Genomic DNA, 16,243 nt, shown 5'->3' with positions numbered 1-16,243 from the left:
ATAGGGTACATTTCTTTACTATAGCAGTGGTTCTCAGACTCAGTCCTGTCACCTTTATGCCACAGTAAGTTTTTTTTTTTTTTTTACTGGTTTCACAACACTGAATGCTGAAAGTAAAGTAAGTAAAAAAAAAAAAAAGATTCCCGAGTTATATACACAAATGCTTGGAACATTCTAATACAAAACAAATACCAAGCTTAGTTTAATTATTTCTACATTGACCTCAAGACATAAATACTGGGAAATAACAAGATTGGTTCATTAGGCAGGGAGTCCACGCAACTGTGGAAACTGTGCTTACTACTGCTAAAAAAACTAATTAATTAATTAATTATTCTAAAACACACATATACAGGGTTTCATTACTGACACTTTTATCTCATTATGGCCTTTGTTCGGAGTTGAAATGTTTTGACTTGTAGTTGTAGGAGACAAAATGACGGCAAGATGAATTTCTTTCAAATATCGTATCCTACACTATCCATAAAAAGGAACAGAGGTTTTGTATTCATTCTCTGATTCCATCAAGAATATCTACAAATTTCTGTTTAAGCATCCCTCCATTTTCTAATCAGTTTATACAGTTCAGGGATGGAGAGAAACCTCATACGCACCTACTGTTTCTCATAGACAACTATGCACATAGGCAGTGCTAACAGCAAGTTAAAAATCGATCCAAGTTTTTGACAAAGTTGCTATTTGCCTTTTCTACAATGGCAATGAAATGAGCTGCTCCATTTGTTAATGCCAATATATTATTTTGTGTTCTGATGCATAAAGCACTACAATTCTGTCTGTTAACAACATATGTTTTTGCAATATACAAATATGCAAATTCTAAATGTGTGTAATTTGTCTAGTTTTGGAAGCCAAACCAATGTTAATTAGTATATCCCCAAAACTGTTATGAACATAGCGAAAGCTCATATGTTAGACATTTGAACGGTACACTGGTGAATGTAACCTGTTGTAACAGTTACACTATAAATCTAGTTAATACTCTAATTCTGGATTTGTACACAGGGTAAGTAAGAAGTCTTACAAGGAGTTTAAAAGTTTGATTTCAAACAAGAAATTAAAGTTTTGAGAAATGAAAAGAAAAAAATGAAGGGCAGATTTGGAAAATTAAGCACCAGGGTTTTTGTGACACTTAAAAATTAAATCAAGTCGACTCATCTGCTAAACACTACTTTTGTTAAGGGAGGGAGGAGTCCAATGAAAAGAAAAACTGATTGGAATGATGCATCCAACGCTTCTGGCATAGGATCCTTACAACCCTGAAAGTGAAGAAGTGGATTTAAAGCATGGACAAACAGCTTGCTAGAAAGGAAACCTGAAACCGCAGGTTTCCACAGTAATGACAGTAAATCTTTGCACTTTGTGACTTCTTATCTGCAAAAGGCACTTTATAAACAAACTTAATTTACAATATTCATACTCTGCCAATATCCATATAAAAGTCAAAACTTAAAAAGCCATAAATACAAAACGAACATTAAGCTAAAAATACAAAATTTCTAAATATTAAGTTGAAATTTCTAATGTTAAGTGTAAGAAGAAACAAACTCAAAAATAAAACATAAAAACTTAATTCAACATTGAATATCCATATATTGAGACACCTTTCTTTTTCAGAAATGAGCATCAGTAGTAGGGTACACTGTTTGACATAAGAGGTACACTTGGCACTGGATGTGACCTGATTATCTGATCGTCCAGCATTAGCTATATAAAATGTAGGTGCCACAGATGCATAGAGGACTATCTCAGACTTAATTATATATAATAATATATATGCAAACAAACAAAAGAACAGGGAAATTCGACAATAAATAATAACATGAGAGTATAACTAATTAAATGAGTCACAAAATATATTTCTTGTTTCTTTAATTACTTTTTCATTTATTTACTATATTGACACAACCATGCATCATGAAATAAGCCCTGTAATGAAAACTTTTACATTCGGTAGGCTCTAGCATATACTGTTTTTCAATCAGTGAATTATCCGCAGACTGAACATAATGCAAACTCTTTCTTCTTCCTCTTTCAGCTTCTCCCATTAAAGGCTTTAACAGCAGATCATCATGTACAGTGGTGTGAAAAACTATTTTTTAACAAGGGGGCAATTACTTTTTCACACAAGGCCATGTAGGTTTGGATTTTTTTTTCTCCCTACATAATAAAAACCATCATTTAAAAACTGCATTTTGTGTTTGTGTTATATATGACTAATGGTTAAATGTGTTTGATGATCAGAAACATTTTGTGTGACAAACATGCAAAAGAATAAGAAATCAGGAAGGGGGCAAATAGTTTTTCACACCACTGTATACAAACATACTGTATGCCATTTCCACAACTTAAAAAAAAAAATATTATCTCTGCAGCCTCCACCTTAGAGTGAGTGCCAAGTAGGTGGAAGGGAGTTAACTCCAATGGGCACCAATACAGGGTGGTCCAGATCGTCTGGATGACTTTAATTTATGCGGGGACGATTCCAGTTCGGCGCATGTTCGTCAGTTCGCACACTTCTCGACGGTCCAGGATTTTTCAGGTGATTTTCTATGTAATAAACTTAATAAGTTATAGCATAATGAAAATTGCATAATTAGATCTGGACCACCCTATAGAGTAGCTGCAGATCTCTAGAGCAGTGATTCCCAAACTCAGTCCTGGGGATCCACTGTGGCTGCAGATTTTTGTTCCAACCAACTTCAGTTTTTCATTGGACTCCTAACCTAATTAAGCGAGTCATTATTTCCCAGTTTCTGTGTTTTGGAGTCAATGTAGAAATTACAAGCTAAGTTTGGTAATTTTTTTTTTTATTAAAATGTGGAGAACTTTGTTTCTTAGTGAAGGAAGAATTATCTGCAATGTAAGATTAGCAAAACCAAGGAGCTAGCTATTGTCTTTTGCCACGCCAGAGAGTCTCTATGTCCAGTCACAATTCAGGGAGTGAATGTAGAGGTAGTTCATTCCTACAAGTACTTGGTGGTCCACATCAATGACAGGCTGGACTGGTCTCAGAACACAGATTAACTATATAGGAAAGGATTGAGCAGGCTTTCTTTTCTTAGGAGACAGTGCTACTTATCAGTATGATGCTGCTGGAGTATGTGAATTTCCCCTTGGGATTAATAAAGTATCTATCTACTTTAATTTTGGGAAGTGACATCCTTCACATCTTCTATAACTCTGAGACAGCCAGTGCTATTTTCTATGTTGTGGTGGGTTTTTTTTAAGTTGTTAACAGTATTTTCAACCAAATTTTCATTCTGCTTTTCCAGGTCATTTAATTATTTACTAGTTAGTGAGTATGTCAATGAACTTGATGCTGCTTTCATCATCCTGAATGTCAGCTGTGATGGTTGTTAATTGTCACTATTAGGATTAAACAAAGGGAGCAAACTACACAGGAAAAGAGGAAAATAAGAACACAAAAGAGAGTTAAGCATTTATAGCTTTAGAAAAAAATAGAAATATTTCTAAATGTCTTATGAAGGTAAAAATCACAGTTTTTCTGAATACAGAATAAGTGAAGAGTAAAAAAGACCAGCTAATTAAATGAGATCAGTTGTTGTTATTGATTATTATCACCAATTGTGAATCTGGTTGGAACAAAAACCTGCAGCCACAGGGAGTCCCCCCAGGATGGATTTTGGGAATCACTGCTCTAGAGTTTTGCCTGGTTACACTATGGTCAAGATCAGGGTTGTGGGAGGGTTAACGAATGTCAAATACTTTCAATTAAGTTATCTCCACCTACTTGGAACTCCGGGTTGGAAGCTCTGGGCTGCCGAGATACTAGACCCTGACTTCTTGAGCCAGTGCCTCATGCGCATGCTCACAGCTGTGACCGTGCGCGTCGGATACGAGTACTGTACAAGAAAAGGTTTCCCGAAATTAATATGCGACGTTTGCCACTTTAAGATTAAAAAACCAGAACCATAAGAATTTGCACCTGAAGTGGCTGTTGTAAATGTGCCACTCATTGGCTACGTTTACGTCCGCGATACTTAAGGTTCACCAATCAAAACACAGGACGCGATAGAGCCCACACTCACCAATTTAACGAGTGAAAAGTAGCAGTTTCAGGATTTCATGTTGCGAATTGTGTCACTGAAATAAATTAAATGATCAAATACATGTGTAAAGAAATAAGCAAAACCAATATATTTCGTGAAGCACTGAATTATTTATACTCACATTTCATGTTGTTATCGATTTATGTATTGGTGCAGTTCACGGTACTATTATTTGTGTATTTATTATTGTCCGAGATATTCCTCTATACAAATACTAAAAAGGTAAAAAATCATCAATCACTAAACGCTCGAAGTTGAAAATTATGAAAAGAAATTAAATTGCATGACTGCGTATACTCAAAACAAAGCAAAATGCTGGTAACATGCTTAAGATTTTAAAAAATATCTGTGGTCTGTTGAGGATACAAAACCGGTACATCACGTTTTAATATACCTTTCTGACCAATACAGATGACTTTCCTTAAGTTTTCAATTCTCAACTGAATTTAGTTAGCAAAATGTTTGTATGACGGAACTCTTTTGTCCTTAAAATTATTTGCAACTCCTTATGAAATTGCTTTTGCCCCTCCAGCTCTTGAGTCTACATTTATTTTCCTTTACTTTTAACAACTCAAGCGCTTTTATGATGCCCTGTCTCACCTCATCTCCGGCCCCCAGGCACCCGTAGCCGGCTCGCACCAGTTCCCAATGCACGAAACACACCAGAGCATCTTGAGAGGTTGCGATATCGCCGAGAGTGGCTCGGTAAAGAACTTCCAGACCTGCCATTACTACTACCCGAGTGACTCAACAGAAGCAAAACCGAAAGCGCATCCGTCCAGTGTGACAGAAAAAAAGGGTTGAACGGAAACAAACATACGACCAAAAAGGGCCGGAGCTTCAGTAAATTAGTACCTATAGAGACTTGTACCTCCTAAACCTAATGAACCTAGTGTTTACGAGTAGGTCCAGTTACTTTAGAATAATAAGACACTGCGCATTAGTTAGTATATGTACAGACAGGAAGTACACACTCTGAAAGGAAATGTGCTGTTCTAAAGAAGCCGGAGTGGAAACAAAGTCGCACGCCTATGGTCCGTGATAATAAGTCGGAACATTTTGAGTGCTAGGCACAGTCGCATTGTCTGCAGCTATCTCCATGGCATCATATTGGGGCGGGCTGACTCCGCCCGCTAGAAATCACATTTCGAAAATAATTACATGAAAATGTAACCTTTAGAATTACACCAACATCCAGTACCTAATTTGTGTACGGCCTTTAAAACATTGCGAGAAATGCCAGAGAAAAGTCACAATGGCACATATGCAATTACGAATGGGCAGAATAATTATTAACTCATTGTTGACGATGAATGGCAGAGGACGTAATTTGTGGAGTTTTAACGCAAGTTTGAATGAAAGACCATTTGAGAGATGCTTATTCTCGGAACTAAATCTTTTAGCATTGTATTCAAAATCGTCTGTTGTCATTTGGCCGTGTTGACTGATTAATCTGACATCGCCACGTCTGTATATAATAATAATAATAATAATAATAACTATTATTTTTATCATTATTATGATGATTATTATTAATAATAAAGACAATATAAATTATTATTATTATTATTATTATTATTATTATTATTATTATTATTATTACTGGTTGTATTCATAAGACAGTTGGTATCAGTTATGGTGCCGCCAGTGGCGTAGCTCGATTTCGTGCCTCTCGGGACGGGTCGGAGCGGGGCGGGGCTTCAATTTGCCACCCTCCAACATATCTGAATATGTTAAACTATTTAAATAGAAAATTAAAATGACGTATAGAGAAACATTAAGATACATTTTGCATGGATTTATTCATATATAAAGAAACAGCAATATTTTTTTATATACATTTATAAGCATCAACTAGACAAGAATATAGTTTAGACGCGCTGATAAGCCGTGTTCTAATTATTAGTTTAATATAATTACGCTACGAAAACCAGAACCAAAGTAATCGGTGGGGATGTTTTCTGCGCAGAGCAAGAACGCATTCGGATTAATAACGAAACGAAATTATAAATTGTAAATTAGTTCTTTATCTTCCTAGAAATTATTATCGGCATTACCTTTGTTTCTTAGTGAAGGAAGAATTATCTGAAAAGTAACATTAGCAAAACCAAGGAGCTAGATATTGTCTTTGGCCACGCCAGAGAGTCTCTATGTCCAGTCACAATTCAGGGAGTGAATGTAGAGGTACAGTAGTTCATTCCTACAAGTACTTAGTGGTCCACATCAATGACAGGTTGGACTGGTCTCAGAACACAGATTAACTATATAGGAAAGGATTGAATTGCTTTCTTTTCTTAGGAGACAGTGCTACTTTAATTTTGGGAAGTGACATCCTTTACATCTTCTATAACTCTGAGACAGCCACTGCAATTTCTATGTTGTGGTAGTGTGCTGAGTTGGTAACATCACTTCAAGAGACACCCATTGAATCAACAGACTATTTAAAAGGAAAGCCTCAGTAAATGGGGGGGGCACTCTGGACTCCCTGGAGGTAGTAACAAAGGAATTACAACAAAACTGAATGCCATTAAGAACAATGATGCACATCCTCTCTCTGACACACTAACACTTAGGACTTTCAGCCAACAAATAATTCAGAATTATTGTTTCAGGAAATGACTCCTTTATACCAAGTGCAATACATCTTCATAATGCCTCACTGAGAGTGCGACAGCTAAGTCAGAATTTTTCTTAAATTTTAATTTTTCTTGCTTTTAAGTTATTCTGGTATGTTTTCAGATCATAGTGTGTGTATATATATTTATTTATTTAAAGAGCGTCTGTAAAAAGACATATTTTCCCCTGGTGGCAAACAGTTCTATCTATCTATCTATCTATCTATCTATCTATCTATCTATCTATCTATCTATCTATCTATCTATCTATCTATCTATCTGCAGGACAGCTGCCATTGTACTGACAAAGAGTTTAGGATGTAGATTATTGACTACTCCAACTCTACACTCATATAATAATAATAATAGTTCTACGCTGTCTTTCTTGGCTTTTTATCTTGTTCTGTGTTGCGTGCACCTTCAAATGCATTTCAACTTGCTTTGCAAGTGGCCTTCAATAATGACTTTTACTAAATTATTTAATTCATTCATTCATTATATTTATGATGCGTCTGTGCCATGCACCTCGAATTGTGTATGTACTGTCTGATTATGTCTTCTTCTTCTTTCGGCTGCTCCCGTTATGGGTTGCCACAGTGGATCATTTTCTTCCGTATCTTTCTGTCCTCTGCATCTTTCTCTGTTACACCCATCACCTGCATGTTCTCTCACCACATCCATAAACCTTCTCTTAGGCCTTCCTTTTTTCCTCTTCCATGGCAGCTCTATTCTTAACATCCTTCTCCCAATATACCCAGCATCTCTCCTCTGCACATGTCCAAACCAGCGCAATCTCGCCTCTCCGACTTTGTCTCCCAACCGTCCAACCTGAGTTGACCCTCTAATGCACTCATTTCTAATCCTATCCATCTTCTTCACACCCAATGCAAATCTTAACATCTTTAACTCTGCTACCTCCAGCTCTGTCTCCTGCTTTCTGGTCAGTGCCACCATCTCCAACCCATATAAGATAGCTGGTCTCACTACCGTCCTGTAGATCTTCCCTTCCACTCTTGCTAATACCCATCTTTCACAAGTTACTCCTGACACTCTTCTCCAACCATTCCACCCTGCCTGCACTCTCTTTTTCACCTCTCTTCCACCCTCCCCGTTACTCTGTACTGTTGATCCCAAGTATTTAAACTCATCCACCTTCACCAACTCTACTCCCTGCATTCTCCCCAGTCCACTCATTCACACACATGTATTCTACTGTCTGATTATGTCATTTTGTAAAAGTTTGTTAATTTCTAGAATCTGTTGAAAGTTTCAGTCGCAATGTCTGTTAAAAGTTATTTAGAGAAGCTTGCAGGATACAGAAAAGTTTTGCTTCATTCAGGTTCATATTAATTTTATTGTTTTTATTAGCAGTTTTATCTCTTTTCCAAAACACAGTATATTGTAGTGATGGAATGAATTCCTTTACTTGTTACTTGACTCATGTAGGTGTCTCATTGTGCTTTGGACTGCTCGACATCACCCTGCTAGGTGGATTTCTGGACTGATGTCCCAGCCAGGGTGAACAGCATTCCGTTTCACAGACTGGACTATAAAATGGATGGCTGGGGTGACAGTCTTCCAGGATTGTATGCTTCCCTAATATAGTAGGTGCCAATGTTTCTGGGCTGGTGCACCCATGTACACACCTGCAGGGTATACTGGAAACTGTAGTTCCATTGGGCATCAATCTGTACATCAGTCTTCTAAATTACAGTATTACAATCCTGAGATAACATATGATCTTTAACAGCATTACTGGACATCAGCCTAATACACCCATCTTGGGAATATGGAAACAATCTGGTGTACCTGGAGAAATGCCATATAGAGACGAGTAAACAACTTTTATTTTATATATCACCTACAGCGAGATCTATCTCACACCATTTTACAAAGCCAGATACATTATATGAATCTTTTCACACTTTTTAGAGTTGAAACACCGACATGTCAAGAACATAAAGTAGGCCTAAGGTGAGAACTGAACCGGCAGCATATCACAGGTAATTGCATGAACAGGAGGCAAATTCTGGTCCCTGGAACTGTGAGGGAGAAGGCCTGACTAGTGTGCCACCCAAGTATCTAATAAATATCAAATAGTATTTACAAAACCACAGTTTTAGTTTATGTGTCTGTATTAGCCAAATATAACAAATGCTGCCCAAAATGGAGTCATGTTTACTTTGGTAAATCAGAAGTTAATATTGGTAAAATATCAGTAAATGAAACAGAAACAAATGTAATTCTGAAATTCATTGCAAACTGTTTTTTAACAGAATAAATCTTATTCTCATGCAATTAATAATACATTAGCCCAAACATTTAAAGTTTCATTGAAGCCAATGATTCCCTCTCTCGGTTCCTCCTTTCTGAATAGTTTATATTGTGAGCAAATTTAAATTAAGTGCTCTCCATTCACCAGTTCATCCATTTACAATAAATAAATAAATATTCCTTACAGTAAGAGATTTCTAATTTGATACACCTCTAGGGTCAATCATACTGCACAACAGTGAAATAAAGCAAAGTTTTTTGTTCATTGGCTGTGGAAGCCTAAAGTAACAAAAAAGCGATGGTCTAATCCCTAAATGAACAAGATTTTTTTAGAAATAGCATATAGTCGTTGCTGTCACCTCAGGTATCCTCTTTACTTCCTCTAGGTTACACAAAGCACTCTAGATTGCTTTTTCACGAGATTGTCATTGGATTTGTTTTGAGTCCTTTTCATTTTCTTTTCTAGATTTATAAACTTTTTGGCCTTGCTCATCTTTTGCAGGTAAGTTTAATTTTTAATTACAAATTGAAATGCAGTGTCAGGCAATCTGCAGAAAGTGGGACCTTCCCAGTAATGCTGTCTTCATTGTTGTTAAGTGTATCACTTAAAGCACACTTTACTTCTGTAACCTGAGGCATAACAATTTACACTTGAAATCTTTTCTTCTTGAATCAGTTAATCTTCTTCTATTAAGACAGACTCACAGTGTTACATACAGAATAACAATATTGGATGAAAATATTCTCAAACTCGCTTAATGCAGTTATAGGTCATGGGGGTCTAAGCTTAATCCAGTAGTGCTAGGTAGATGGCAGACACCAGTGCTGACTATGGCAGCGGTCTGTCTTAGGTCCCACTCAAGCATTTACAGTACTCACATTGGGCCAATTTAGAATATCAGATTAACCTAACACACACATTTTTGGGATATAAGATGAGAACTTGTGTCACAAACTTAACCAAGAGCCATAGCAAGGTTTAAGGCAGCCACCCGTATATTGTTTCCTGGCTGCAAAATTGCAAAAATGATAGCACTGAAGGGCACGATACATAGTCCAAAATAGAACTGAAGGGATAGGGGAAAAGTGGTGACTTTTAAAGGCCAATACAGGAAATGACATCGGGGGGTGGGAAACAGAAGGGTCTTCCTCCATAGGCTCGAGACCAGAAATGACACCAGTGGGGCTGGACCCAGAAGGGTCTCCATCCATAGACTCAAACCCATAAGTGACGTCAAAGGGGTGGGAAGCAGGCATGATGTCATCAGGACCAGGCGGTCTGCAGGCAAGCGAGAAAAAGAGTCAGTGCACTCTGCTACATCCTGGTGTGGCTCAGAATTGCCCTCATTCAAGCCCTTTAGCTGCATCGCAGGCGCATGTATGTGACACTTGAGTACGTGGAAGAAAAGTGTATTATGAATATTCATATTCCACCCAGTTAGAGGTAAGACATGCAATTTGTTACCAGAATGCTGGGTCCATAAAGCAACAGCTTTAACTAGTGTGCCACCATAATAACCTATTTCAATAATACATAATTCTTTCTACTGTGGTGGGCTGGTGCCCTGCCTGGGGTTTGTTTCCTGCCTTGCGCCCTGTGTTGGTTGGGATTGGCTCCAGCAGACCCCCATGACCCTGTAGTTGGGATATAGCGGGTTGGATAATGGATGGATGGATGGATAATTCTTTCTAATGAAAACTAAATTATGACACAGAAAGTGAGAAGGTAAGTGTTTCATAACGCCCTGGAAGCATTTGTTGCATAATCCAGTTCATTTGTTTTTCAAAATCACTTATGAACACAGGATAGCAGGGGGTGGCTATCCTCACAGCATCAAGTGCAAGAAATAAAACAGCCCTGGATGGAACACCAAATCATTACAGGGCACATTCAGTCACACCGGACTAGAGTTGACTGTCAAGCTTGCCTGCCCTCATTTGAATACCAATAGAAAACAAACAAATGTCCTGAAGACAATCAAATGGATGGGATCTAAACCCAGAATTCCAGAGCTGCAGGTGGACATCCCTAACCACTCTGCTAAGATTTCCTCATTAAGAGATTAACTATATGCCATTAATTTTCCAACCGCACCGTCATATCGAAAGGTTAGTCATGTCACACATAAAGACTAATCTCCCTACCTTCCTTAACCCTCTCCAGTTTGCATAGCGCTCAAACAGGTCAACTGAGGATGCCATATGCGCTGCCCTTCACATCTCCCTGACACATCTGGATAAAAAAGACACATATGTCAGGATGCTATTCATAGACTTTAGCTCTGCCTTCAACACAATCATCCCTCCAAAGCTGGTTGTAAAACTGAGCAGGGTGGGCCTAAACACCACCCTCTGCAATTGGATCCTGGACTTCTTGACAGAGAGGCCCCAGTCAGTTCGGATGGGCCACAACACTTCCAGCATCATCACACTGAGCACTGGAGCACCGGAGGGCTGTGTGCTTAGTCCACTGCTTTTCACCCTGCTGACTCACGACTGCACAGCCACGCACAACACCAATCACATCATCAAGTTTGCGGATGATACGACGGTGCTGGGACTGATAAGCAGGGATGATGAAAGAGCATACAGAGATGAGGTGAAATGGCTGTCCACATGGTGTGAAGACAACAATCTATCTCTCATTGTCAACAAGACAAAAGAGATAATTGTGGACTTCAGAAAATCACGTCCTGCCCACATCCCGCTCAGCATCAACGGTTTAGATGTGGAGATTGTTAGGAGTACCAAGTTCCTCGGTGTGCACTTAACTGAGGAACTTACGTGGACACATAACACCTCATCACTAATCAAGAAAGCCCAGCAGAGACTACACTTCCTGAGGCGGCTGAAGCAAGCACGTCTTCCCCCTTCCATCCTCACCATGTTCTACAGAGGCACCACAGAGAGTGTCCTGTCCAGCTGCATCACTGTCTGGTATGGCAACTGCAACATATCCGACCGCAAGCGCCTGCAAAGGATAGTGAAGACAGCAGAGAACATTATTGGGGTGCCTCTCCCTTCACTACAGGACATATTTTACAAACGCAGTGTCCGCAAGGCCTGCAGCATTGTGCAGGACCCCTTACACCCCTCACATGGACTTTTCACACTAATGCCATCCAAGAGAAGATATTGCAGCATCAAAGCCAAATCTGCCAGGCTGCAGGAGAGTTTTTACCACCAAGCTGTTAGACTCCTTAACACCAGGCTGCCCCCTGGGACCTTCCACACGGCCTCAACCACCACTAAAAACAGAACTTTTATACATGAAAACCACTGTCCTGCTAAGATGAGTGTGCATGTAGAAAAGAACTGAAAATCTCATACTGACCTCTAAGGATTTTGAAACTCCTGATATCCTTTTGCTGCGAAACATTCTGACCTGTCATTGTTTACACGTCTTAAACAACTATTATCATGCACTGATAATCTCTGTATTATCTATATCTATTATTTATTATTTATTTATTTATTTATTATATTACATATCTTACACATCAATATTGCTGCTACTTGTTTGTCCTATCTTTGCACAATTTCTTGTCTTGTTTGTGTTTTAATTTTAAATTTTTAAATTTTTATTCTATTTTTAATTTACTATTTGCACATCATGTTGCTACACTGTGGACACTGAGCTTCGCAATTTGATCTATCTGTATACTTATATATGGTTGAGATGACAATAAAGTTCACTTTGACTTTGACTTTTGACTTGATATATTTTCTTTGTGAAAGTTTCTTTCAAAACTCAATTTGTCCAGAGTAAATAATATTTCTTTAGATAGGGTGAACTCAACTTTCCTTTACATTGTGGACCTCGCATGTGGAATATGTACTCAGGATTTCAATGTTAGGGTTCTGTTGTCCATTGCTGGCTGCAGATGTTTCTTAATGTCTCTCTCTTAGATTGAATAGACTGTTTTAGCTCTCTGTGGACACATAATGCTGAAAATATATAATTTCATTGTGAACTAATTTTATGATCACTGTCGCCTGATAGCAACGTTTATCAGTCGGTGGCTGACTTAATAGAGACATTTCAGTGTCCTATTAATTTCTCCATATCAAGAAAGTATCCATACATCAAATTAGATCATATTGGCAGAGACAGAATGCTTTCCAAAGGCCTGTGCATGAAGTAATTAGCCACTAGGGGGTGGTAGAGCCATTGGATATCGTCTATGGGAGTGTAGTAGAGGTCAGGGATGGCATTTGGGACCTTTTCGCTTGGTGCTAAGCCTGACTTATAAGTGCAGACACATAAAGAACAATTGTTCATCTACCTATCTATTATTTATACCTGCTTTGTCCAGTTCAGGGTCAAGGTTAATGCTATTCCCAGCAAGACAGGGCACAAGGCAGGAACCAGCAGTAGACAAGATTGCAGTCTGTTGCAGAGAACCGTACATTTATTCCTTCAAGGCTCGCAATTTAGAATTAACAATGAACTTGTTGAGTTATACAGTATTTAAGGCCAGAAATGTAATGTTAGATAAATTTGCCAAACATTCAACAGGAATGAAATGATCAGGTAATCTGTCGCTACAACGTACTTAAGAATGAAGCAACCAGAACAACAACAACATTTATTTATATAGCACATTTTCATATAAGTAATGTAGCTCAAAGTGCATTACAAGATGAAGAAAGAGAAAAAAAACAAAACAAATAAGAATTAAAATTAGGGTACATAGAATTAAAGTAAGTAACAGAAGATGTGTAAAGAATGTGTGTGTATGTGTGTGCTCTGATGTGATTCCAGACATGAATAAATTGTTAATGTCTGGTGCCCACTGATCAAACCCTTGTAAATCAGCCCTGATTCGGTTAGGGGGTCCAAAATATTGCTAACACGTTCTTCTTTATGCTAGCGCATTTTTGGTAAAGTACTCATTGCTTTTAGATTTAGAAATAGAGATGAAGTCATTTGCCAGAATCAGTTTATTTATAATGTGTTTTATTTGTGCTGAGACTTCTGGCACCTTGAGCTGTAATCCAATGTGTCGATCCAGTGACTCGATCAAAGAGCAGTGGAGATGATATACAACCTTTGAGAACACTGCCTTTTTGTCACTTTTACAACAGTACTGGCTTTAACCAACAACACAATTCTGAAGCGCCTTGTTGTTCCAGAGCTCATCTTTTCAGCCAAAGCTATGAACTGCCAAACTTTTACTCATTCTATGACAAAAATGTTTTACCCAGTGTTTTCGGGAAGACTAGCATGTGAGATCAGCATGGTCTGGTGGATGGCCAGCTGTTCAACCTGGCCGGGATGCCCAAAAAGAGACAAAGGATGCTGGGAGGCAGCTACAGGGAGACACTGTCTCCCCCAAAACACCAGATGGCGAACTCCCTGTAGCACAGCAGTGCCCCAGACTCCCACAGGGCATCATGGCATTTGTAGATTGGCATCGCAGCCCTGCTGGGTACCATGGGTGCCGCCAGGAGACGCTGCAGGAAGATCTAGGGATTTGTATTTCCCATATAGCCCGAAAGTATTCCCAAGTCACGGGGTTGGAAGCCCTAAAGTACTTCCAGGCTGAAGAAAAACCTCAAGTCCTCCATCTGACCCAGAAGTGCTGGCAAGTCACAGGGATGGAAGAACAGAAGCACTTCCAGGTCAAGGACTATATAAAGGACTACTGAAGACCCAGCAAGCAAGCCGGAGTTGGGGGGTAGTAGGACAGAGCTTGCTGGGAGGAGTGGGGAAGAATTGCATTGATTTATTGCTTCTTTACTTGTGTATGGTGGCTGTAGTGCTTAAAGGGCACTTTGAAGGATTAAAAATAAGTAAAAGATCTTCTTTGTGCTTTTTCCCTGTGTCTGCGTATCTGTCTGTTGGGTTCACGGGGCAACAGCACCCTCAAGCATTCTTATAATGGTTAGGTTGGCATGTCCATTACACTTACAACTGCCACTAAAGGTATGAGCCTGAGACTCACCTTTAATAAAAAGTCAGGTTTGGATTATGATGATCACATGAATGCCAGTTGAATGTGTTTGTTACCCTTAAAAAAAGAAGGTTTCATGGGGAGGAAATGTTAGTCTTTATGAGTCCATTTGATCTCCAGCGCAATATATCCTGGCACCGCTTTGGCCAAAAGGTTGAAGTTGGCATGAATAATTCAGGAAGGCTATCACTCTAGAAAGTAGCCTAGTGAGCCCAGGGGGAACAAAACAACATAACAGAATATCTCAATACAGGTCATCACAACACTTACATTAACACTTTCCACTAACAGAAAAGGAAAAGATGACTGCAGACTTATCAATACAGGTAATCCTCTCAAAATGGACGTCATCGGGCTTGTCTTCTTTGTTTACTTACAATTTAAATTATACTATACTCATTGCATGGTGCCACTGTGTTTAGTGCTACTGCCTCACAGGCTCAGATAATCCGTTACAGTAAGCCAGTTTAGACTTTCCAATTAAAGTAAACAGCATGTCTTATGCATGCAGGAGAAAGTAAGTGTACCAGGTGGAAACTAACATTGGATATAGGGAGACATGGGGAGAGCAACTGACACCTGTCCTGAGTTGGTGCCTGCCAGCCACACAGAGCTGTAAACTGAACTGAGAACCTTTAAAAATGTTATGACTATTTATTAAGCAAACTTCAACCAAGGCAATCTACAGCTCTGAAAATACTACAATAAAACATATTGCCAAGAAATACTGTAACGTTGAGCCATCTTTCACCCCACTGTGTGGACAGCTCCTAAAGCTGTAGCTTAAGTCAGCTTCTGGAAGCTATCAAAGGTCTGCTCAACATTACAAAATGGCCACCTGAATGATTATTTCCATTCTATGCGAAAGATCTGGGGCCAGGTTTATAAAACTTGCAATTTATAAAAGAGGCTCAAAATATCAATTTTCCACACAAAAGTCCCGATTTATAACAGAAAAGTGGATAGAAGAATTTGTGTATATTTACAGCAGCTCTGACCCATCCATATGCAACATTTCGGAGAAACTGAGAAATGACAACACCCTTGATCAAGTTAGGGAATTGCAGCCAAGCCAGACAAATGACGACTTGCACGCATAATAATTCATATCACCAAGAAGTTATTATAATATGCATTGATGTGACAAGCATATTAAAGCTCAGAAGGAATGAATGTGATGTATAGGCTCTATTTTAATTCCTTTTTAAGAGGGAAAATGCTGCATATTTGCACTGACAAACTGTTTCATTTTTTCATCAGTTTAGGCTACCTATTGTCACTTCTCAAAAACAGAAGCAAAAGTGCG

At 38.7% G+C, this 16,243-nt stretch overlaps 1 protein-coding gene across 1 annotated transcript in view; it reads right to left on the bottom strand.

Moving 5' to 3' along the window:
- Positions 1-5,042, bottom strand: part of psmf1 (proteasome inhibitor subunit 1) — a 53,154-nt gene extending 48,112 nt beyond the window's left edge. The window contains exon 1 of the mRNA XM_039734823.1: positions 4,692-5,042. Coding sequence (XP_039590757.1) covers positions 4,692-4,820 — 129 coding nt within the window. The 5' untranslated portion in view covers positions 4,821-5,042. The remainder of the gene's footprint in view (positions 1-4,691) is intronic.
- Positions 5,043-16,243: the final 11,201 nt, after the last annotated feature.

This window comes from Polypterus senegalus, chromosome 14 (assembly GCF_016835505.1).
Source record: "Polypterus senegalus isolate Bchr_013 chromosome 14, ASM1683550v1, whole genome shotgun sequence".
NCBI classification, from domain to species: Eukaryota; Metazoa; Chordata; class Cladistia; order Polypteriformes; family Polypteridae; genus Polypterus; species Polypterus senegalus.
The sequence above is the reverse complement of the archived record's forward strand: the minus strand, read 5'-3'. Positions and strand labels throughout refer to the sequence as shown.